Genomic DNA, 26,262 nt, shown 5'->3' with positions numbered 1-26,262 from the left:
AGTCGTGAGCAGAGTGTATTGTGACTCTATGTGAGCTGTGAGCAGAGTGTATTGTGAGTCGAGTCTTGAGCAGAGTGTATTGTGAATCTATATGAGCTGTGAGCAGAGTGTATTGTGAGTCGAGTCGTGAGCAGAGTGTATTGTGAGTCGAGTCGTGAGCAGAGTGTATTGTGAGTCGAGTCCTGAGCAGAGTGTATTGTGAATCTATATGAGCTGTGAGCAGAGTGTATTGTGAGTCGAGTCGTGAGCAGAGTGTATTGTGACTCTATGTGAGCTGTGAGCAGAGTGTATTGTGAGTCGAGTCGTGAGCAGAGTGTATTGTGACTCTATGTGAGCTGTGAGCAGAGTGTATTGTGAGTCGAGTCGTGAGCAGAGTGTATTGTGACTCTATGTGAGCTGTGAGCAGAGTGTATTGTGACTCTATGTGAGCTGTGAGCAGAGTGTATTGTGAGTCGAGTCGTGAGCAGAGTGTATTGTGACTCTATGTGAGCTGTGAGCAGAGTGTATTGTGAGTCGAGTCGTGAGCAGAGTGTATTGTGACTCTATGTGAGCTGTGAGCAGAGTGTATTGTGAGCGGGTATCTGGTTCCACCCCGTGGTCTGCAGTCTTTAGTTTTTACCCAGTGAACTTGTTAAATATTATATTATGTGTTGGTTTTCAGGCTCGCTGGTTCTGGGATGCATATTTCAGCTCCATGAAGGCCATCGGACTGACCACGCTGCAGATCATCAATGACCGCATTTACCCGTACGCAGCACGCACATACGAGCAGTGGAACAACCCTCCGGTCGTGGTGAGTAAATACACAACACAAAACTTCTTTATTTCATATGTGTTATGTTAAATAGCTTTCTTTTCTGAAAAGAAAAGAGAAAACAGAAGAAATCATGAAAGTTGAAGCCACCAAAATACTTTTTTGAATCTTTTTTTAAAAAGTTCTTAATTGCTAACCAAAATGTCAGCCAAGCAGTTGATCAGTAAGGCATACAGCAGTGCAGGTTATACATCAGGCAGCAGGCAGGCTGTGTGTGTTTTTAAAAATAAATACACATGACAGTTTGTTGACAGAAAAAAGTCATCCAATCTGATACGCTGGTGTTTGCTGGTTAGATTGATGTCTCCGGTTACATGGGGAAATGTCTCTCTTTGGAAGGGTGTGTGGGTGGGTGTGTGGGGTGTGTGTATTTGGGGGATTGGTGTGGGGAAGGGATTGGTGTTTGGTTTAAAAAAGTAAAAAAAAAAATAAAAAAAAAAAGCTTGACGTCATGCGGTGAAAACCCATAGGCAGCATCCCATAGGCAAACATCTGCATTGTTTTGTTTAAACCAAAGTTACAGTGGTCCATTCTGTTATTGTGAAGTACGTTATTTTATTTTGGACTATTGGAACGGTGTATAAGTTGGTCTCAGATGGAGTAGGATGGATTAGGATGCTGTGTTCTTATTGCTCAGCACCATCTGACCAATCAGAGTACAGCTCAGCACAGTCTGACCAATCAGAGTACAGCTCAACACCCTGTGACCAATCAGTGTACAGCTCAACATCCTCTGACCAATCAGAGTACAACTCAACACCCTGTGACCAATCAGAGTACAGCTCAACACCGTGACCAATCAGAGTACAGCTCAGCACCGTCTGACCAATCAGAGTACAGCTCAGCACCGTCTGACCAATCAGAGTACAGCTCAACACCCTCTGACCAATCAGAGTACAGCTCAGCACCGTCTGACCAATCAGAGTACAGCTCAGCACCGTCTGACCAATCAGAGTACAGCTCAACACCCTCTGACCAATCAGAGTACAGCTCAACACCCTCTGACCAATCAGAGTACAGCTCAACACCCTCTGACCAATCAGAGTACAGCTCAACACCGTGACCAGAGTACAGCTCAGCACCCTCTGACCAATCAGAGTACAGCTCAACACCCTCTGACCAATCAGAGTACAGAATTCACCAGTGTTTGGCGTGACGCATCAGTTCCACACGTCGCTTCTCTCTTTTTTTCTTTCCGTAGACTTCAAGCTGTCTTCAGGTGAGTGTGAGGTCATGTGGTACAACATCTCTGTGCTGATTGGTCACGGTGAAGGAGGAGGAGTCACAGCTTCTTCGATTTCACTCGAATTTCATGGAGATTTTACCGCCAGTTTTTCAGCTCATTAGACGATGCACTTGACTTCCTCGTCTCCCATCGTGTCTCAGACCGATGTTATTAGTCATCGTCATCGTTACTCCGGTCTCATTGGCGGAGCCCCGGCCCCATCGAGAGGTCAATTACGCCGTGTTTCTGTCCTTTAAACATTCCAGCATTGGAGGAAGGATGAAATACTTTCTCAGTCAAAACACACAGCGCTATTGGAACTACACACTAAATAAATCAAGCCCTGCTTTTTTTCCCCCCATTTTTTCCCTTTCTGCCGCTCCGTGTCCACGGGGACGTAATTGAAAACACATTTCTCGAACTCCTCGAGTGTTTGTGGAGATGCTGTCAAGTCCACCTTTTGTGTTGCAGCGCTGAAGGGACTCCGACACGAGCAGGGCAAGATCCATGCATTGCCTGGTTCCTTTTAGAGCTGATTTAGGGTTGTTGTTGTTTTTTATTACTCTAGATTTAGCTGATTAATCAGAATCAGAAGCACCGAAGGATTAAAGGATTTAGTCGTGAGACTTTAAGTCACGTAGTATTGTCACATTTACTTACTTTTCAAAACTTTCTGCGATCCTTTTCTAGTAAACTCAAAATCCTCAACATTTCTCCAACACGGCTTTTCATTTCAATCGGTAAATGTGTTGAGGATGCTGTAACCATAACGACGCTCTTACTTACAAGTCTAAGCTAGTATCAGATGTCCTAGCTATCTATTTCAGCTCGCTGTCTAGATCAGATTTATTATTATTTTCAGTAATGTAGATGAAATAAGATTTTTTGGGGGGGGGGTTAAAGTGTTCACAACTTCCAATCAGTTAATTGATAAACGAGAATAAGTATCTGTGTATAAGCATTTTTAGCTTTTAGCATTTTATGCAGTTTTTCCGTATCGCGCTTCCAGCGCTCTAGTGGGCCATCAGCGTGGACGCGGAGGTAAACGTTTCATGTGCCGCGCTCTACGTGATTGAACAGTCGTCCACGCTTTCATCTGGCTTCCATTTTCGCCTAATCCCAAAGCAGCACTCGCATGATTCCAGCTGCAGGACTCGCCAAAGCTTCCTCGGCCCACATGAAACAGCCTGCAATCCCTCACTGTCACTCAGAGACGCTCTCACCCCGACCCTCCCTCGGCTGAAAACGTAACAAGCTCTTGAAGGCTTTACGATAATTATAGCCAACTCGAGCTCGTAGACTTTCATATTAGAGATGATAAGAGCCAGCTATTTATTTTCTTTACGGGGAAGTTATTGGGAACTTTGCCCTCTACATGGGACAAATAAATAAATAAATAACAGTGGTTTGGGGGTACAGTCCTGACTGGATCTGAAATGGATTCCAGATTTATTTTTTTCCTGACGCATTCCAAATTGCAGGTGAAAGCCACACAGTTTCCCCTACAAAGCGTCTCTTATAAATCTTCGTTCCTCTAGTTTGTCTTCCCGACTCGCAGGCGTTTAGACACACAACAAACCGCACTGGAGCCTGCTCAATTAGACCGGAGCGCTTTAGTTTCCAGACGGAGCGCTCATGCACCACTTTACCACTTATATGTCACAGTGGTACTTTAATTGTTTCCCTTCAGCTTGTGTCAGTGTCAGACCCTTCAAAGAAATTTCCATCAGCTAATATAGTTTGTTTTTATTAGTAGGTCGGGTTGACTGATGTCGAGCGAAAGATGGCTGCGCCTGTGGTGGCAGACCGTGGCAGACGCACCGAGCTGGTTAACCGCCGGCCGACGTGTTTCTTCTCTTTTTTACCCTGAGCACCTGCAAGAGGAGGAGCCTCACGCTAGCCTGCATGGGAAATATATAGAGCGTAGCGTCTCTGTGCGGTCTTTGAACATTTTATTAACGGAGCTACAAGCTCTCTGACCTGTCGCCGTCTGTGTGTACGTTATTACAGACGTTTAAACACTGGGAATCTACGTTTACGCCTCAGAAATCTGCATTATGATCAGAGTCGATTCGTTTTCAGGAACTTCTGCTCTGACAGAAGTGCAGCAGGGTTTTATTAACACGCTCCTTTCCATGTTAGAGGTTCTGATTTGCACACTGTTTTGAAGGAGTCTCCAGTGTCAGCACCTTATACCATTCAGAAGTAAAGATGAAACTTTTAAGGATCTTCTGGGCAGAGGTTCCGGTCAAATCTCTGTGCTCAAAAATGTTCCTATGTGCACTATGATTCTATTCGTCTCATCAGATTCTTTCTTTAAGTGTCCACTGGGGCCGGGCGTTATCTCTCCAGGTGTGAAAGACCTCAGTATTCATGACGAACAGAATGGATTTCACATGGCACTGGAACAAAGACTCAACATAAACATACGTGTTGTTGTATTGCAGTTTGTAACAGAAATAGGATCGAATGTTGGAGCATGTGGAAGCATCTCCAGGATCCAAAAAAAACCCCATGACAGACAAACAGCAGAAGTGTCATAACTAAAAACAGCGCAAACAGGAAGGTTACTTCATCATGCAGTCGGATATCAGCGATGTCTAAACCAGGAGCGAGCGGTGATCCTTGACACACGATAACAGGGAATCGATCGATTGAGAGCTACAAAGGCATCACATGCATTTTTCTGTGAAGAAGCTTGACGTACGTGTGGTAAATTGAGCTAAACATGATACCAGGAAGCAGCACAAGGTTTTAATGAGATTTCTTGCAAATCAGAAAAGATCAGTCGGGAGTTCAACATGTTACCTTTTTAGCCATTTTTAAAAATAACAGTATATTTTCTGTAGATTCGTGTCGAGACGTGTCATGTGACGTCACAACACGCGTTCAGCCGAATCCCCTTCGTTCCCGTGTGGCGCATGAGCTCTCAGACTGGCTCACTGGGAGGAAATTACAAGAAGAATCCTGCAAGAATAATTCACTGGTCCTTCACTCCTTTCTTCTAAGAAGAAACTGTATAAACAAAGGATGACTCCTTTTATTTAATTAATGTGAAATATCAAAGATGTTTTCTAACATTTTTAAGATGCAGAGGGAAATGACGAGTTCTTGGGTCTGCAGCACTTTCCGCAAAGATCCTCTTGTTCCTCATCTTCTTCGTTTTTCTTCTCCTCCTCCTCCTCCTCCTGGAGGCCAGTAAAGGGCAGTGTTCTATATGACCGCATCACAGAGCTTCTAAGCGAGCACTTTGCAGCATTTACTTTACAGCGTCACTTGATCTGTGCTCCAGTCTGGGCATCACTGGAAGTTTACGGGCTGTTTTTAAAGTGGGGCCAGGAAGAAGAGCCAAGCCTCACACTGGCAGCAGACAACCACTGACGCCTACCATATCCCAACTTCACCCCCGGCTTCACCCGAGTCCAGCCAGGGCTCATATTTACCCCCACTGCACAGACTCCACAACAGCGCAGCCATAAAACGCAACTCGCACTCAGGAAAAAATCCCCAGTAGCTTTAGGAAAAAGCTAAACCAAGTCATGCAACCACGTCTCATCTGCATATGCAAATGAACCCCTTACCACAAGAGCTGAATATATATTTTAATATATATTTAAGACCAAATGTCAGAATGCTTACTAAATAAACTTTTATATAAACAAGTAAATATATTACTTTATTAATGAAGTAAGCACACATAGGTAGTAAACAAGTAGTGGGAAAACAAGTACATATGTAAACAAGTAAATACAAAGGTGATTAAAGAGGAAGTAAGCTAAGTAAAGAATTAGTATTTAAGTAAACAAGCATGTGTGTAAACCGGTATTTACGTGAACAAGCACGTGTAAAAAGTACTATGTAAACAAAACGTAAACAAATACTAAAGAAACAAGTACTTGTGTAAACGAGTATTTAAGTTAACAGGCACACATGTAAACAAATACTAAGGAAACAAGTACTTGTGTAAACAAGTATTTAAGTAAACAAGCACACGTGTAAACAAGTATTTAAGTAAACAAACATATGTGTAAGCAAGTATGTGTAAACAAGTATTTAAGTAAACAAACATATGTGTAAGCAAGTATTTAAGCAAACAAGTATTTATACAAGTATTTAAGTAAACAAGTACATGTAAACAAGTATTTAAGTAAACAAGTACATGTAAACAAGTATTTAAGTAAACAGGCATACATGTAAACAAATACTAAGGAAACAAATACTTGTGTAAACAAGTATTTCAGTAAACAAGCACACATGTAAACAAGTATTTAAGTAAACAAGTATGTGTAAACAAGTATTTAAGTAAACAAACATGTGTAAACAAGCATTTAAGTAAACAAGTCCATGTAAACAAGTATTTAAGTAAACAAGCACACGTGTAAACAAGTATTGAAGTAAACAAGCACACGTGTAAACAAGTATTGATGTAAAGTACGTGTAAATAAGTATTTAAGTAAACAAGCACACGTGTAAACAAGTAGGAAAATAAGTAGGTAAACTAGTACATAAGTAGTACATATGTACAGAAGTAAGTAGTTAAGTGATCAGTTTCATACGTAAGCAAATACACAAGTGAACATATAGATGAAAAAAGAAAAATGTAAATGTAAATACCAGTAAGTAAGTAAAGATGTGTGAAAGTAAACAAGTAGATATATAGACAATTATGTAAACAAGGAGGTGAGTAAATATGTAAGTGAACAAGAACATATAAGTAAAGAAATAAGTAGAGTAAACAAGTATATACATAAAAAATCAATTAAATAAACACATCGGAAAGTAACTATGTAAACAAGTTAGTAGTGACGTTAATATGTAGGTAAAGATGGAAATACATCAACAGTAAGTAATTAAACATTAAGTAATTAAACAAGTAAGCAAACTAAGTGAACTTATTTACTCACCTGCATGCTTAGGCAAGAAAATTTCACCGTGTATTGACAGAAGCGCTCGTTTTGTCTCCTACCGACGCTTCATACTTGGAGTACAGAGTGAAGTGTGTAGCACTTATACTAACAGGGCATTAAAGAGATTAGACTTTGATGGATCTGCAGGCGCTTTGAGAAGACTTTTTCAATGGCAGAAACACTTTACGGGCAGCTGCGGGTCCAACACTGGGCACATTTTCTCCTGATTGGTAAGAGCAAATTCTTGGCTCTTACAGACCGAGCTGGATTTTCACGCTCACTTGGACCGATGGTGCTTGAAAACTTTCCTGAGATTTGAGGGAGAAGGTTTAGGCAACAGTCACAGCACAATAATCCAGCTGCTTGTTACCTCTGTTTTAGTCCCGAAGCTCCTCGCTGTTTTTAATCGTCCGCATTGCATCGCCAGTTCTCTTTGCCACTTTTCTGTGTATTTTAAAGTCCTGTTTAAATCAGTTTTCTGGACTGCGGTGCGCGTTACCTCACTGTGTGTTAAACCGTTTAGTCTTAGAAAAGGTTTGCATTTATTCTAATTAGAAGAACCGTAAAACATTCTGGTCGAATCATCTAGTTTAGACCATCATGAAGGTTCTGTGGAGAAGCCTGTAACAGAGATTTCTTCATAAATGGTTCTGAATGAGACTCCCGAATAGTGTTATTCCTCACGTACCACAGCAGTTTAGCAGCGATTGCATGTTTTTTTTATCCGCGTTAGTTACCTTTAACGCTGTGGAACATCCACGGAAGTTAATCGCTTCTGTAACGTCAATAACATCACGTTTCATCACCAGCCTCAGACAAAGCACTGACCCTAGAGACGGTGACGTATTAGACCATACATTAGCTGCTGTTTTAGAAGTTATACAACATTTCTTTTCTGACCAATCACAGTCCAGAATTCAGCAGCGTCATGGTTTAAGGTATTCCATTTTATAGGCAGTTGTTCAGCAACCACAACATTATTCTGTATTAATCATATAAACAAACACTGTGTTTGTATCCCCTCTTTAACAGAAGTGGTCCAGCGTGAACAGTCCTCTGTTCCTCCCGCTGATTCCTCCTCGGTCCCCAGGATTCACCGCCGTGGTTCTGACCTACGACCGGGTCGAGAGTCTTTTTAGGGTCATCACTGAGATCTCCAAAGTTCCGAGTCTGGCCAAGCTGCTGGTGGTCTGGAACAACCAGAACAAGAGTCCACCTGAAGGTTCGAAACATTTCTACATTACATTGAAATAGTTGACAAACAAACTATTAGATAAACCTGTAAATGTTGGCAAGTAAGAAAACTATAAGGTAAGTACAAATAAGCAATTAGCTCTGTAATGAAGTAGATAGATAGTAAGTGTGGCAAGTAGATAAATAAATAGCAAAGTAAACATGTACATAAATAAGTAAGAAATATAAATAAGAAATAAGTAAGTATACAGAATATGATGTGAGTGAACTAGCAGGTAAGATCATATAAAAGTAAGTTAACAAGTATTCAGGTAAACAAGTAAGCAAGCCATAGATAGTAAATAAACAAAAAGTCGATTGGAAAATCAAAGTAAATATATAATGACGTATTACATATAAGTACATAATCGAGTCCATGGATAAATGAATAAGTATATTTGTGAAAAAGTAGGTAGGTGTAGGAGTAAAGAAGCAGGTATATAAAAAAGGGGCAGTGGGGAAAGTGGTGGGTTGTTGATCGGAGGATCGTGGTTCAAGCGCCAGCACTGTGAGGCTGCCACTGTCGGGCCCTTGAGCAAGGCCCTTAACCCTCTTTGCTGCAGGTGTGCTGTAGTTTATGGTTCCCCTTCGCTCCGACCCCAGTTTCCACTGTGCTGTAATGTGTAGTGGAGATCATAAAGGCTTCCATGCCCCCCCCCCCCCCACACACACACATAAGTGGTTATGCAAATCAACTTTTTGTTTTCTTTTTAAGAAATTGCAACGTTAATTCAGTACAATTTATTTATATTAACAGAATAACAAAGGGTCAAGTTTAAAATGTAGTGACTATTTATCTGTCATTTAAAGTTTCATCATGAGTAAGAGCTGAGTTTATGGATTATGGCAGAATAAGGAACACAGTGAGGGTTATCACAGAGGAGTTTAGCTTTTAATGAACCAAATTAACAAACCAAACATCAGCAGCTCACATTAACCTGGTTCACCCTGCAAACATAAGGGCACAAAAATGCGGTCTTCGGGCTTTGAAATGCGGTCTTCAAACCTGTTTACGGACCCGAAACGGACATCTGCACGGCTGAAGACAATTAATGTTTCTGTCACACAACGCACAGCAATCAGACGTTGTGTGTTTCACTTGGCCAGGATCTGTAGCGTGGACTTCTAGAACGTTCCCTCGAAGACAGCCAGTTCTCTGCTCATTTGCTGGGATCAGAAGTTTCCAGAGATTCTCTCCATGTGCTGATTCTAATTAGATCTTCTGCTGTGGAAACGTGCAGCTGAGGTAGATGGAGAACGGTTGCGGTTATTACACCGTATATAAGCTCTCCACAATAGCTGTTATCCATCCATCTATTCATCCGTTCATTCGTTCATTTATCCATCCATCCATCCATTTTCTGTAGCGCTAATGCTACACAGAATCACGAGGAGACGGAGTCTATCTCAAGAGACTCGAGTAACCTGCATTTTGAATGGTTTTGTCAAGCTAACCCTAACCCTAGATGTCTTCAGCGATCTAGCTTATCAGTTCTGTTTCTGAGTTAGATCTCCATATCATTTTTCTTTTAGAGCTAAATTAGCAGCCCATATTCGCTAAACACGATCTTTTCTTCCGCTGTAACAGTAAGTACACAATGTTGGATTTCCTTTCCTACCTTCAGTTTTAGCTTGTGAGATTGTAAAGCTTATAGCAAACGTACCCCTGCAGCGTAAAGGACATTTTTCAAGTACACAGTCAGAGTAGGTCCTGCCGAATCCGCACCGTATTCTTTGCGGTATTTGCACAACCCAAACACCTTTACCTTGCTCTTATTGTTGCCATGGCGGCAACACTTCCATCCATTTTTTTTTCATTCAAAGGTTCTGTTTGTCTGTAATGGGTGAGTGTCTGATGAGCTACGTTGACACATTCAGTGCTTGTTCTCTCTTTAAGTCTCCAGTCGCTGTGCTATGAAGTCAGCAGGATGTTTTGTTCCTGCTACCGGTTGCTCTGCCGTCTTGCTTCGATTCCCCGTACGTGTCAGCATAGCGTTATCGATTCTTTTGATTCGATTGATTCTCTGATTCTTTTTAGTCCCTGCCCCGTTCTACTTTACCTGAGGCAGAACCTTGAACGTAAGAGTCGATGCTATCAGAAAGTCTTCGTTAAGAATCCAGTAAATATTTAGTACATGCTTAACCCAGGTGTGGTTATTTAATTATTTAGTTCAATTATTTTTGCTATAAAAGATGCATTAAATAGTTTAAATACTCCGTGTGCACGTTATCAGACCAGACTTTATTCCAGGTGTTCGGTATGAGTCGTGTTCAAACTTTCTGTCCTGTTTCAGTCCTCGACTCCAAGCGAGTGAGACGGTGCGAGTGGACAAAGTTGTCAAACACAGAGAAAAGGAATCTAAAGTTCTTGATATAGAGTAGAGTTCTAAATTAAATCAGGTTACGTTCCTCTGAAAGCCGAGAGTCGAGAGTCGTGCCATGGCCCGAGCCGAAGCCAAACCGGTTTTCTGGCTCGTGTTTAGATTGCAAATGAGAAGCAACTATTTGGCCCCTGAACTGGTAAATGTTTAGGAATAAAGGCCAATGGAAAATATTTGTGCTCTTGAGGTCTTAGTGTGTTGTTTCACTTTAATATATACGCTTTTATGTTTTATTACAGTTTACCCTCGATTGGCATTTAAATAAAGAGATATAATTAAACAACTGCTTCTTTAAATCCCTAAATCTTTAAATCGTACCCATCGGTTGTACGTTCTCAGACCGTAAAGTGACTCTGATCGAGTGTTTCATTAAAGTCCTCTGAGACTGTAGATCGTGAGCTGAGACTTGTCTTACAGTCAGCGTAACGTTAGACAGTTTTAATATTAAAGGATCAACATTTTGGAGTTAGTTCTTGGTTTTGTTTCCATTAAGATACCATTTCCACAGGAGCGACGTGACAAAAACACGGTACGACAGTCGGTAAAGACGATATAGAGACAGACCAGAGAGAGAGAGAGAGAGAGCAGAACCTTTAGGACTGATCAAATCAGCAGTTTAATACTTTCTCCAAAAGAAAGAATGCAATGCTGAGCTCAGAACATCTAACCAAGCTAAGAAGACAACTCATAGATGGAGATGTATCATTGTCGAAGTCTACAGTCAAGAGATGATGATTGTAAGAGGGATTTAACTTAAGATGTGACTTTGGTAGAAAACATCTAAATGTCGGAGAGATGAAACCAAGATGAAGATAAACTTATAGCAGAATGATAGGAAGAGAAGAGTATAGAGAAGGAAAGGAAGGGATGAGGATTCAAAGCATCTCATCATACGTCAGACACGTCGGAGTCAGTGTTTAAAGTACAGACGGATAATGACCCAAAACATACCTGCGAAATCCTCTCAAGAGCTTCTTAAGGCACTGGTCTGGAATGGCTGAGTCAGTTATATGACCTCAACCCAAATAAGAACGATTTTCAATTACTTAAGACTAGGGTAAATTTCTGGGAAATTTCCACGGGAACTTAATGTGGGGAATTTTGGAAATATTCCAAATTTTATGGGAATTATTTGGAAATATAGGGAAATGTATATAAACTATATTATATACAAACATAAATAAACATTTTGTTTGGTTTTGTTGTGTTTTAAACAAAATTATGCTGCAAGATTTTTTTTAAGTTCCTTGTCATAGGCAACTCTGCGCTTTTTTTTAAATTCCCAGCTTATTTCCATATATTCCCTTAATCCCCATAGAAAATTTCCAGCCTTGAAAATCCCCAACTTAAAGACCAAACGGAAGACCATCAATCAATCAGCAGCTGAAGACGGCCGGAGTATCTCAAGGCTTTAGGCGACGTCCTCAAAAGCAAAAAAAAAGAATTCTTGTATTTCTAATCGTTAGTCTGTCCAGTTACTTTTGAGCCTGTAGAAATGGAGACGGCTACGATTCCTAGCTGAAAATCTCCATCGCTTCATTTCAAATCCATTGTCATGGTGTCCAGAGACAGAATGACTAAAACTGTCACTTGTCAAACATTTAAGGACCAGAATATCTAACTTCAGCGGCTTTGTTCCAGACAGGAATGAATTTATGGCTCGTTAGAGACGCGTCACTGTAAGCTGATGTTAGGTGTTATTTATTAAAGCGCTCTCTCTCTCTCTCTCTCTCTCTCTCATCTTAACAAGCTGATTAGCTATGTGCCTGTTTATGGAGCCTTTAGACTAACAGCTTGAAAAAAACGGCGGAATAAGAAATTAATTATGTCCTCGGCATATATTTTAGTAACGTAATTACGTTGGAGGAATACTTTGAAGTGGACTAATGGGCGAGTGTTGCCTTTGATTAGAGGCGTCAGCAGAGCCAAGCAGGAGCTTTGTGACCCATTACTACTAATAAGGTCCTCTTCACAGGTCAAAGCTGAAACCCAGGCTGAAATAAGGAGGATTTCCTCCTCCACCTCCATTTTCTTTCCCTCCATCATCATCTCCTCCTCTTTGTTGCTGCCGTTGGTTATCGTGTTGGTTATCGTGTCCCTTATCTGTAATTTTTAAGTATAGTGTTTTCTAGAGGGACTTTATTAACCGAGGTGATTTGTGAGTAGTGTTGCTTTCCTGGAAGCTGAAGGCTAGTAACGGCGTACAAAGCCGATTACAGTCCCCGAGAGCCGTCTTTGAGAGCCCGGCGGTTTCTGTAATAATTCAGAGCAATGAGAGAAATGATGTGTGAATCATTTCGGTTTTTAGCTTATTCCAGAGTGCCTGTGTTTTTAAGGAGCTGTGTAAAATCAGTATCGCCGCGCTCTCAGTTTAATTCCACATTCCCACCGTGTTCCCTCCTCCGTGTCTTAATAAAGCAGAACCTTCTCTGTAGCTTTATTAGGTGACTCGATACGTGCCATCCATCTTGCCCGTGCCCTGGAACGCTCCCAAGCTCTTACATGACTGGAAATTCTGCAGCTTGTCTTTCTTACCCTGAGAGCAAAGACATTGTGGTCAGATTCGTACGTGCTCGTTGTGTTTGGACATTTCTCTTTGACCTTTCTGTGACCATCTTTTATTTCTCAAACGTTTAATATGTTAAACTGATGGAAAAAAAACCCCCCAACATTCTTCTTTTTCCTGTGCAGAATCCCTCTGGCCCAAAATCGCTGCTCCTCTCAAAGTGGTGCGCACCAAAGAAAACATACTCAGCAATCGCTTCTTTCCCTTCGATGAGATTGAGACGGAGGCGGTGCTGGCCATCGATGATGACATCATCATGCTGACCTCCGACGAGCTGCAGTTCGGATACGAGGTAACGAAGTTTATCTCAGTTTATTTAACATCTAGTATGTGTTTGTTTGCGTTGCTCGTTTGCGATATGACGTAAAGACGTTGTGTCGCGATACGTAGTGCATGTAATATGCATGTAAAGATTTTCGATCATTAATTTATAATAACGCATAAATTGTGTCCTTCAGGTGTGGCGGGAATTCCCGGACAGGCTGGTGGGATATCCTGGTCGACTCCATCTATGGGATCACGAGATGGGGAAGTGGAAGTACGAGTCAGAGTGGACCAACGAGGTGTCCATGGTGCTGACTGGAGCTGCGTTTTATCATAAGGTACAGCGCTTTGTGTACTCGAACCTGCACCAGATGGTCAGAAAATCTGTTTTCATCACGTACAAATCAGACAACCGTCCTACCCAAGGGAAGACGATCGCGGCTACAGCCGATTCGTTTTTCTCTGCTAAAAGCTAACCGTCATGTCATCGAATTTGCCACGAGGACCAACCGGCTCGACTCGCCGGTCGATGCATAATTTATAAAATCTACAGGAGACTCGAAATCTGGTGCTAGATCTCGAGGTCACGTTCTTGCCAATAACGAGAGGTTTAGCCGAGCGGCTCAGCTTACAGATGAATTTACAGAATCTCCGGCGGCACCTCGGCTTTTGGTGACACGACGTCCTGCGTGGTAAAAATTACGTCAACAAGACTGTAATGATCAAGAAACTCGTTTGCCTTCATTTCTATCTAGAACAGTGACAGTCACTGAAAGTCACCAATTAACCATTAAACCATATTTTACCCAAATACCACTTCCTGTTTTTTTCTTTAACCTCCATCTGATTCCTGAGTAGCCGAGTAGCCTCGGGTTGCTCTTTTTGTTAACAGCTTTACACACACACACACGCACGAGATGGTTCTACAATAAAAACACCTCGCCTTTCAACGGTCACAGATGCCTCTTTTCCACCAAACAGAACCGGGTGCTGGTTCAGAGCTAGCGCTGGTGCTGGTACAAAGTTGGTTCCACTGGTGAACCTTCTAAGAACCGGTTTGCCTTTCAACCGGCTAGAGAGCATCACAGCGCCGAGTGTGACGTCACTGTATACGTGTCACGTGTCCCAGCAACGTTAACACAGCAGCGGCAAACAAAAACACAACAACAACAACAATGTTGCTTTACTGTTAATGCTCATGGCTTTGTGACCCTACATCGGTATCCAAACGCGGCGAATCCGACGTGTACGTGCGGCTCCATGTAATCTGTATAAACGGAGGTTGTAATCGATAAAGTACATAACGTTATTTTATCATTAACACAAAAAAAAGTTAGCCTTAGCATGTAGCTACCTACTATCAGGTGTGCTGATAACTGATCATATTGCGTTAAAGTAAAAGTGTATTAAACTTTAGTATACTTAAGGTACATTATCAAATGCGCTAACAGTAGCCCCGCCCACAGCCCCAGACACAAGCGGTTCTTGAGTCTAGACCAGCAACGTTTTGGTGCTACTAAAGAACCACTTTTCCTGGTAAAGAGCCAGTGCTTTGGCGGTCGAAACAGAAAGAACTGGTTCTAAATTAGGCTTCGAACCTGCACTCAAACTGCCTCGGTGGAAAAGGGGCATGAAATGCCTCTCTGTCCAGGTTTTTTTTTTTTTTTTTTTTTTTGCTTTTTGCGTGGAAGATTCTCGATTCATGGTGGCCCAAAACGCCGCTTTTATTGTTCTTCTCTGTATTTGTTTTTGTCTTGCAGTATTTCAATTATCTGTATACGTACAAGATGCCGGGAGACATCAAGAACTGGGTAGATGCTCATATGAACTGCGAGGACATCGCCATGAACTTCCTGGTGGCCAACATCACAGGGAAAGCTCCTATAAAGGTAAAGGGGTTACGTCCATGGTGTCGGCATTAGATCACGCACCACGAGTCAGATTATACTTCATGCGATTTGGTGTGAATCGTGTTTTGGTGAGTTTGCATTCTAAAAGCGTCAAGTGGAATATCTTTCCCAATTTTTCCCATTCTAGTTTTCCATAAACGCAATTTTTTCCCTCTACACCTAAAGAACGTTTCTAAACGAATCAAAGCCCCTGATATTTAATTAAGAGCATTCCCGATGAAACTAATCATTTCCTTATTAGATTTTGCAGTAAGCTTTAGTCTGGATGTAGAGATGCTACAGATCCTCCATAAACATCCTTGCAAGTATATCATGGACCTTTTCGCCGTATATATTATCTCTGGGATCAATTATGCACAAATCCGGGGTGTCGTATCACCGCTATGCCGACGACACACAACTTTATATACCTATCAAACGCAAAGATAACTCGGCCTATAAGAGATCGGAGGCTTGCCTGCAAAAATATAATTATATATTTTATGATACTTACCGATGACAAAATCCAAATCATTCACTTCGGGCCAAAAGAGCACCCAGATGAAGTTTCTTTTAACTTTGGTACTCTTACTCCTTAGTGTTTATTTCGTCACCTATTTTTGATTTAGTCTTAGTCTTAGTCTTGTGCCAAATGTCCTTGTTAGTTTTAGTCACATTTGGTCATTCACATATCTTTTTTTGTTAGTCAAGTTTTAGTCGACTAAAAGTCTTTTAATTTTAGTCTAGTTTTAGTCAAAAAATTGTAGTCTCTTTTTAAAAGAACACATTAATGCTGATTAATGAAAAGCCTAATCTCAAAACTGTAGGTGTGTATACGAATGTCTATGCGGCGTGTGGATGAATTCTTCCTACGCACACACTATTTTATTTCTTGAAAACAGACCGCTGCTAACTATAACACACCGTTGTCATGAAAAACAGAGCCTTGCCATGGACACACAGGATTCTAACCGTAGAGACGGAGCGCACTATTTTCTTTAGCGGAAGCAATACAATTGTTCAGCGGTTTCGTGTCACGAAGACAATCGTAGACTAAAATCGTCTTTTTCATCAACAATAATGCATGTTGATTTAGTCTTAGTCAGCGTTTTTGGACACTGGTGCAGTCTTCTCATCGTCTCGTCTTAGTCATGAAAATAAAAGTCTCGTCTCGTCTGACGAAAATTAACACTATTACTCCTTATCTTACTTCAGACGGTAAAGATCTAGGATTTCACCTAGATAATGTCCTTAAATGAGACAAACAAATCAACACCATAGTTTGTATCAGCTTCTTCCACATTAGCAGGTTAGCTGAAGTCAAAACTTTCTTAAGCAGGAAAAGTTTTCAAATAGTTATCCACGCTTTACGTTCTTTGCACTTGCCGCCTGTCAGATACCTATCGAATACAAGATTCTGCTATTCGTCTACAAAGTTCTCATTAATCTAGCTCCCAAATATTTATCCGATTTGATTATGTACGATCCTTCAAGATCACTTAGATCCCAAAATGGTCATCTTTTACTGGTACCACGATCCCGTCTACAACGCAGGGGAGACCGAGCTTTCGCAGTAGCGGGCCCTAAGCTGTGGAATAGCTTGCCATCACCAGTCAGAACTGCTTCTGCTTATGTTTTTAAGGGGGAAGTCGTGGCCTAATGGTTAGAGTTTGACTCCTAACCCTAAGGTTCGGGTCTCGGCCCGGGCCATGACTGAAGTGCCCTTGAGCAAAGTGCTATACTGTACCCCCCAAACTGCTCCCCGGTCGCCGCAGGATAATTGGCTGGCCACTGCTCCGGGTGTGTGTTCATGGTGTGTGTGTGTGTGTGTGTGTTCAATGCTGTGTGTGTGCACTTTGGATGGGTTAAACGCAGAGAACGAATTCTGACTACGGGTCACCGTACTTAGCCGTACGTCACGTCACTTTCTACGTTTGCGGAATTTAAATCCATGTTAAAAACACACCTCTTTTCCTGTGCTTATAATTGTTGGTAATTTGTACGTGTTCTTTTATATTCATGTTCTTTCTTTCTTTCTTTCTTTCTTTCTTTCTTTCTTTCTTTCTTCCTTTACTTTTATCTCTATGTGCACACTTTGGCCACCTCCGGCGGATTTTAAATGTGCTTTTTAAATAAAATTGAGTTGAATCAAATTGGATCGAATCTAAGTTACGACCTTTGACCTCGTTTTCGGGAAGGAAAAGTCTCAGTTATGTAAATAAACATTTATACAATTAAACAGTCGTTTCATCGGGAAGACATTTTACTAATATCACGTGCGGCATGACGATCAGTCGTATCGTTAACTGGATTATTGGAATGTTATTATTAGTTCGGGTAGTTAAAAGTAAGTGCTCCCTGTAGAGCTGGAGATAAACAGTGATCCCAGTTACAGACCCAGTTTAGTCCTCTGTTATCTGTGTGTCCTCCTGAACATCTCCAGAACCTCCGACTGTGACGAGTCCGTTAGATCACCAGCTATAATTCTCTCTCAGCTCCTCCATCTCCATTTGTTGCAGTAACATGGGCCTCCCGTAACATTAATATAACCAGAAAAAACTAGAAATAGATAAAAAGTCATGTTTTTTTATTTATTTATTTATTTATTTATTTATTTATTTATTTATTTATTTATACTAATTCTACATGATTGATTTCTGACTGAAAGAAATGTTCACTCGTTTTTTTCCTCACTTCTTTCTCTTTTTCTTCTTCTTGTTTTTCCACCTTCTTTTTTCTTTTCTATTTTTTCTTTTTTTTTTCTTGTCGTCCTGCTGCCACTACGTTTTCTTTTGCTTCTTGTCCATATTCCTTCTTTTTTTTTTTTTTGCTCTTTTTCTACTTTTTTGTTCTTCTTGTTTTTCTTCATGCACCTCATCGTATTTTGTTCATTACTCTCGTCGTTGTCTCCTTTCTCTTCTTCTTAGTTTTCGACTTCATGTTTTTGTTCTTTTTTTTTTTACTTTTTTCTTCATTGTTTTTATTCAACTTTTCTAGTTCTTGCTGTTTTCCTTTTCTTTTTTGTTCTTATTTTCCTTTTTGTTCTTGTTTTCTTCTTTTTCTTGTAGATGGTGGTGGTGCTGTTTGTCCTCTTTCTCCTTAATTTTCTTCTACTACTTCTGCTTCTTCCTCTTTTCTTCTTTGTACTAGCTACTTTTCCTTTTTGATTTGTCTTGTCCTCGTCGTTCTCTTGTTTGTGTTCTTAGATTTATTTTAAACCTCTGATGAGGCATTTAAGATGAATGAAAGCCATAAAAGATTAAAAGGTAAAGGTCAGGTCGAGGTAAATCGCTGATCAGCACTGATTTGTCCTTCTTCCCGTGCAGGTGACACCGCGTAAGAAGTTCAAGTGCCCCGAGTGCACGGCGATCGACGGCCTGTCGTTGGACCAGACGCACATGGTGGAGAGGTAACGTATAAACAGGGTGTGGGACCGAGCGGAACCCTGGCAGCTCTCAGGACCTGGCACGGCTTTTCCGCCTGCATCTGAAACACATTCTGTATTTTCTCCCCCAACAATAGCCTCATTGTAGCGCTTCACAGGAGACATGTGCATTTATCAGCCAAACGCCGAGGAACTTCTCCGTCCAATTTCAGGCTGCGTTTGCGTGCCAAGCTCCAGTCTGATCAACACGGCGACGTTCACGCTTAACCAGAGCACGCAAAACAGCGGCTTCCATTAACTCTAGCCTCTTTACACTCGAAAGAACACACACACACACATCTTTACACACATGTTTCCAAAATCTTCTAGTATTAGTCTCTGGTTTAGTTCAGGAAACAAACCAAACGCAGCACTACAGCCTGCGCTCTTTCTGTCAGAACCTTTAAACGTCCTACATACTGCGTCTCCTGTTCGCTAAGAAGAAGACGTAATTATTCAGCGTTCCCTCAAAGAGCCTTTCAGGATAGAGAAACGTTCAACCGCCGACAGGTTCATGAGATTACGAAGAAAATCGTTTCCGAAAGTCTCCGCGAGATCGTTAAACCACGCCGGGAGGAAAACGTCGAAGGTTCTATCCGTCCTGTTCAGAACACTTTCCCCAAGTTCTCGAAGTGCTTCAAAGGTTTACGGTTCTCGGGTGAACGGTTTTACTTTGAAGTCTTTCTGAGTGAAGAAATAGTTACTTTAAGGTTTTACTTTAAGGAAAGTTTCGGGGGAAAAAAGCAGGAAAAAAAAAAGCTTAAGACAGATGATTATAGAGGAACGGAGCGATGCAGAAAATCATCCAGACCGAAAAAATTGCGCGAAAGAAAGAACAGATCCGTACGGCGATTAAGAAAGTTAATTGCGCCGGGTTACGTGCCACCTCCGCGTGAGTGACGGCTTTAACACTTGAAAGCGAGGCGGTAGCCTGCGCCCCGCTCCGGGCCCGAACAAGTGCACGACCTTGGAAGTGAATAAAGAGTGTTACTAATAGAGTCTGGCTCCACAGACCATGCAGCCCTTTGACTGGAGGCTCAGCGGAGATTGATGGGGTCTTTCTGGTCACGCTTCTCGCTCTGAACATGTTTCCTGCCATAAAAACCAGGCTTTACACCGCTCCAAAAAATGCTCTGCCCTTCTGCAGTCTGCACTCAAACAGCGGCTCGAATAAGCGTTCGCTCCCCTTAAAGTTCTCCAGACTTAAACCGGAGCATCGCTTTATATCACACATCCTTCAGAATATCGACGTACACGGAGGAATCGTTATTACAAGTGAATGCTTTTCGAATGTTTAGTTGTAGATGCGTAAGTATTCGTTATAGAAGTATGAACCGGGTCTTGAGCTCTTCTTCTTCATCTTCTTCTTCTTCGTCTTTGTTTAAAAATAAAAAAAGATTTATTTGTTTAGAATTCCATACTACCTACCTAATGCTACTGTACATGCTACCTGATTTATTAGGAGAACAATGAAAAACAGGTTCTTTAGAGTTGTGTTAGATAATTAAGAGCTCTTAGCTTCTCCGGTTCTGGGGAAGGTTTTTGAGTCGGGACACAGAACTCGGTGTTCTTCCTTCGTTTGTCGCGAAGTAGAAATGATTCTCGGAGGTTAGGACACATTACTGTTGTGTACAGTGTTGTAGAAAGCAATACTTGAGTAAAAGTACAAGTAACGTACTAGAAAAAGTCGCCTTTTAGAACATTACTCAAGTAAAAGTCTTAAAGTATCTGATATTTACTGTACTTAAGTATCAAAAGTCATTTTCTGATATTTAATGTACTTAAGTATTTGAAGTAAAAGTTAAAAGTAAAATTTCAGTGATTTTCCGTCGGCATAAGAGACGCTTCATCCGGTAGGAAGAATCTTTCATTCCAATGTACAGAAACATTTATTGCAAATACGGCCACGGGTGTATAACGTTATCTTCTTCACCCTGTTCACCACTATCGTCAGGGTGGTCGTCTACGACAGGGGCGGCAAACCCGCGGCTCCCGAGTCGTATGCGGCTCTTTGTCCGGTTTCATGCGGCTCTTACGTTCATACCGAAGTTTGTATTTGTGTCTTTTTAATATGCGTGTTCGCTTCGCTTGAGTTCAATACGGTATTTTCGTCAAACGTGCATGTGAGTGGGATGAAAACACCTCAAAGTTTCCCAGTAGGAGCAAGATCTTTTGAGTAAACAATTCGTGTCAAGTTCACTCTCAAAATGGCAGGAAAAAAAAGGTGATGATCGTGTGTGCCCATGTGTATGATGTGGATCTTTGCGGTAACACAGCAATCTGGCTCTTGGTCTCTGACCGGTTGGCCACCCCTGGTCTACAATAACGGGAGGTCCTGTAGGTGCTTCCATGGTGGTTTCAGTTGTGTTTCTGCCTCCTTTTGGCAACATTACGCTGAAATAGACTGTGCAGAGCTACGTAATACAATCTAGGAGCAGTGATTCGCCAAACCTCCCTTATTACAGTCACACACATTTCTTCTGATTTTATTTTGTAGTGACGAGTAACGAAGACGCTTAGTGGAAATATAACGGAGTAAAAGTATACATTTTATCTCGGAAATGTAGCGGAGTAAAAGTGAAAGACAAAGTTAAAGACAAAGTTAAATAGAAAAGTAAAGTACAGATACGTGACATTTCTACTTACGTACAGTAACAAAGTATTTGTACTCCGTTACATTACAACACTGGTTGTGTGTGTTCTTTGATGAGTGAGTGAGCGTTCCTTGAGTTACGTCCTCAAGAGTTCCACTAAGGTTTGAGCCAGTGACTAATGTCTTGTCAGGGAAATAAATAAATATTTAATATTTACTTTACTGTACGTTTCATTCACAAATATTGTAAAGAAAGGAAGTACTTTTGTCCACCTCGGAACTCGGCTCTAATGTGAGTCGATGGTAGTGTAAAACAGTCCCGGCTTTAGTCAACAGATTCACTCGGGATTCTTTACTTCGACTCGGACGTTCATCAGTAGCGTCACATGATTTTGCAGATTGAAGATGCTACAAAATAGGGAAAAAGTGTAGAGTGTAGAGAAGTAGCCACGAGGCTAAAGGAAATGGTGAGCACGATGCTACTACCGACGCCGTGCTTCATGTCAGGGACGTGTTTCCCTGTCACGTTAGACCTTATTCACGGAAACTCGTTAATCCACATCCGCATTATAAACATAATCTCTCTTTTTTTCCTCTCTCTCTCTCTCTCTCTCTCTCAGGTCCGAGTGCATAAACAAATTCGCGTCCGTATTCGGCACCATGCCTCTGAAGGTCGTGGAACATCGCGCCGATCCCGTGTTATACAAGGACGACTTCCCGGAAAAGCTCAAGAGTTTTCCCAACATCGGGAGTTTATGACAGAGCACCGCTCCTGACCGTTACTCCTCCGTCTGGTAACAACCAACGTCACAGATGCTCACGGATGTTGTTGAACTTTTTACGATTACGAGAGCGGTTAAAAGACGTTACGTTACGTCACCTGACGGAGGGAAACATTCTGTTGCTGTTCGTACATGTCTTCATTTATCGAGACGGACCTCCGGGAACATCACGGACCAGACGGTGTCTGTCAATAACTAGGGTCCACTGCAATGACTCCGAGAAGCCGGAATCGTGGTTTTTAACGGTTTTAATGGAAAACCAGGACTGGATCAGAGAGTCTCAGAGCAGTATGAAGAGATTAAAGCTCTCAACAGTCTAAATTTACATTTCTCACTCGGAATTTTTCCCATTTTACACACTGTATTTACTGTCAAATACTTACTGCAATCCAAAGCACAGTGACAAAAGGTTTTAAGGGTCAAAGATTTCAAAAGGAATTAAAAAAATGTCCTTTATTTTAGTAAAGGTTTAAAATGACATACCAGAGCTGCTACGTTAGTAACCGGAAAAAAACGGCTTTCGGTTCCTACACTCTTAGAAACGATCGTTTTAGAAACAACCGAGGGTTCTTCCAAAGTTTCTTCAGTTACGTTCACATAAGGGATCTTGGCTTCTTCATATAGAACATCTGAAAGTTCTGTGGAAACCCATAAAGTTTCTGCATAGAGCCAAACAATAACAAGATTCCTATCAGAAAGGTTTTCAGAAACTAGGAACCCTTTACATTATCCAGCGAACCCTTAAAGATCCCTCGTAGAACTCCGTATGTGCCAACAAAAGCTAAACGCTAAACTCCTGACAGGTTCTGGGTACTCAGAAGCAAATACACTCACTGAGATAATACACGCACTCTTAGCAAATAGGTTCTTCAGGGGTTCTTCAGATTTTAAAGCTAAATTAAAAAGCATTAATGGTTCTCTGGGACTTGTTAAATATGATGGAACTCTAGGGAGAAATGTTTAAGATGGGAAGAAACATTCGTTTTCCCACAAACCCTTAAAGAACATTTTGTTCTAATAGTGTTGTGTGTGTGTGTGTGTGTGTGTGTATTAACTGGGTCAGTGTAGGGTTCAAATTATTGCTCATTATTTTCTTCTTAATAGAAGATGGAGTAGAAAACGTTAGGAGGTTCAGATCTTGCTGGTTCATGGTTCTTCGTGCACTCGTAGAAATGGACGGGAAATGTTCAAATGGTTTTTAATGGAATTTCGAATAAATAAGGCTTTCAGGTTCTTTAAACAATATTTAAATTGAACCAAAGATCTTTTGAAAGCTAAGGACCCAGAAATGAGCCATTAAAAAAGTTCTCGAGGAACCCTCGAGAACGTGGCCAAGTGTGCGTGGTCCAAACTCCAACCTTGTCGTACCATGTAGTAAAAAAAATAGGTTTTCTAAGAGTTCTTAAAGTGTTAATCACTTTAATAGTAATAATGGTTTTATAAAAGGGTTCCTGTGCAGCCGGAGCTTTAAACCTCCAGAGAATCTCCTGAAACGGTTGCTCGTTATTTTTCTTCTTAATCTCTAGAACCTGTCAGGGGTTTAACGTCTAAAGAAGTCAAACCCTTAAGAACTCGAACTTTTCTGAGGGGAAAAAAAATCCATGTCAAGGTCTGACACTTTTGTTTTCTTCAAAAAAAATTATTTTTTTTTCCTGCTGCAGAAATTTTTAGCACTTTCCGGTTTAGAAATTGCTCAGAATCGAGCGAACACTAAAGAAACAGATGGATGGAGCGTTGTGATGGAGAGTTGTTTTTAAGTTTAAGAGGCGGTCTGGATTTTAGGTACGAGCTTCACAGCAGAGGAACTGAACCGTACAGTAAACACGTGCCGCTTTACGTACGACCTGTTACGACTAAAACAGAAGCCGAATAAAATTTCCACGGCGAAAAGACCAACTCACAGGAGCGGAAAATACACCGTTTTGTTTTTTTTTCCTCTTCTTGTTGTTGTTGACTTTTTGTGCTACGTCCAGACTTCATCTTGTTTTATCCTCCGTCCTGGAAGCCGATAGGAAACGAGTAGGCGTGGCCGTCAGCTCTTCGAACCCTCTTCGATATTATATACACTGAACATTTTTCCCACCTGCTTGACATTTTCACATTAGCCGGCTGTCTCGTTTCACGTCCATGCTTGTAATATATCAGTCTGTGTGAAGTTTCTTTTAATTCTTCTTAGTATTTTTATTAAAAAGTAATGAATAAATATTCACACGTCTTGTGTCTGGACGATGTATTTTTGAATATTCATTGTTAAAAGTTGAAACTTTTTTTTTTTTTTTGCACCCCCTTAAGATTTGAACTAAATGTGCATTCTTTATATATTTTATTTTTTTATTATTATTTTTTTTCCAATATTTTTTCAATATTTTTATTTTATTTTATTTTTTTGCCGTTAAGAATTTTTTTTCCAGTCAACAAGTGATTTCTTTTCTAAAGCATGGTGACTTTGTAAAGTTAAAACTAAGCTGTGTGTGTGTGTGTGTGTGTGTGTGTGTGTGTGTGTGTGTGTGTGTGTGTGTGTGTGTGTGTGTGTGTGTGTTGTGTTTTTTTTATGGTTTCTGTTGTCTAGGGATGGAGCAGATGTCTGAGCTCTGTGAATGATTTAAGTGCAGGAGCCTGCATGTCTGAGATAAATGCATTTCATCTCTATGGGGAGTGAACTTGTGAAGAGAAATGTATTCCTGCTCCGCTTGTTCCCTGACAGAGAAAGAGAAAATCTGGTAAGGAGGAGGTTTCAGCAACGACTCGGGTATTGGAAATGTCAGCGAATGACCAATTACGTAGCGAGAGCCAGATTGTCTGCAGCTCGTTGCTTTATGAAGTGTCTGTTATTTAGTCCAAGCGAGCGCTTGTGGGAGTGTTGCAATCGCTTTGGGTTTGAACGGGTCTACTTTATGAGAAAGTGTGTGTGTAAGTGTGTGTGTGTGTGTGTGTGTGTGTGTGTGTGTGTGTGTGTGTGTGTGTGTGTGTGTGTGTGTGTGTGTGTGAGAGAGAGAGAGAGAACGAACACACTCAAACAAGCTTTGTAATACATTTCACATCGTTTCTATAGTAACGGCTCATTCGTAAGGACTCGTACGGCGGACGCACAGCTAATAATAAATTTATGGGTGGAGTCTCCGGGGTCGGGAAAAGCTGTATCGTTAAGTTCAGTCTTAATAAGGTCAAGAAAGATTAAAAAAAAAATTTTAATAGTTTGTTTATAGCTGACACTAATTAACATCACATGTAACTATAAATGGATAAAAATCACATTCAGTGGCAAATTCCTGCCATATAAGTGAAATAAAAGCCACCAGGAGTCGGTGGCGTTCTTCACCGTTCTCACCGGAACGTGGTGGATTATTGACGATTTCCCTTTAACAGCATCACACGGAGTGTTTTATTCCTCATGTCTTTAAACCCTTTTATAATATCCTCAGGAAGAGCACGTTAAAAGGTGAGTCGATGTTAAGGTTTTTATTGATCAGTATCTAAACACACACACACACTAAAACACACACACACACACACACACATTTAAAAGCCCCAAATAAAACATTTTAAAGCGAGCCAAGCTCCCTTTCCCTACTTCGGTTAGAATGTAATGTTCTTTTCTCGTTGCTGGAAGACGCTCAAACCCACGCTGCCTCTTCTCTCTGCTGGAACTCCATTAGTCCAATTTATTAGAGAATGGAAGAGGAATGGTGGTGCTTTGAGAATGCATGCGATTTCACAAGCCAGAAACTTAAAATAGACTGCTGAGTGGGAATTGTCCTGGGGCACAAAAAAAAAAGGCTCACATTAAAACAGTGGGAGCCTTGGACAGGTTTTTGTTTGTTTGTTTGTTTTTTGTTTTTCCAGAAATGCAGTCATTTGTAGTTGAGTCATACGTAATTACCGTCGTGTAATTATTAAATAAGACCAATCTGGGACGAGAAGAAAAAAAAAATCAATTACACCAAATGTTGGAATCTGATTAGAAACCTCTTATAAACTACGAGCAAAACTTCTGTAAGTGCAATAACTTACTGTTGGAAATCTCCCACACACACAATACACACTTAGGTATAATATGTAAATATATATATATAAGGAGAGAGAGAGAGAGCAAGATTATCCACAAGCTTATAAAGTAAATAATTAATTAGAAAGCCGTACATTTAGCTTGAAGCTTTGGGAGAAGGAAAAGAAATTTTTTAAAC

At 41.0% G+C, this 26,262-nt stretch overlaps 1 protein-coding gene across 1 annotated transcript in view; it reads left to right on the top strand.

The window, feature by feature from the left end:
- Positions 1-24,300, top strand: part of ext2 (exostosin glycosyltransferase 2) — a 41,398-nt gene extending 17,098 nt beyond the window's left edge. The window contains exons 9-15 of the mRNA XM_027178464.2: positions 662-793; positions 7,979-8,168; positions 13,252-13,418; positions 13,585-13,728; positions 15,151-15,279; positions 18,606-18,688; positions 21,917-24,300. Of these exons, the coding sequence (XP_027034265.1) occupies positions 662-793; positions 7,979-8,168; positions 13,252-13,418; positions 13,585-13,728; positions 15,151-15,279; positions 18,606-18,688; positions 21,917-22,055 (984 nt within the window). The 3' untranslated portion in view covers positions 22,056-24,300. The remainder of the gene's footprint in view (positions 1-661; positions 794-7,978; positions 8,169-13,251; positions 13,419-13,584; positions 13,729-15,150; positions 15,280-18,605; positions 18,689-21,916) is intronic.
- Positions 24,301-26,262: the final 1,962 nt, after the last annotated feature.

The sequence above is a fragment of the Tachysurus fulvidraco genome, chromosome 2 (assembly GCF_022655615.1).
Source record: "Tachysurus fulvidraco isolate hzauxx_2018 chromosome 2, HZAU_PFXX_2.0, whole genome shotgun sequence".
NCBI lineage: Eukaryota > Metazoa > Chordata > Actinopteri > Siluriformes > Bagridae > Tachysurus > Tachysurus fulvidraco.
This window is presented reverse-complemented; position numbering and strand designations above follow the sequence as displayed.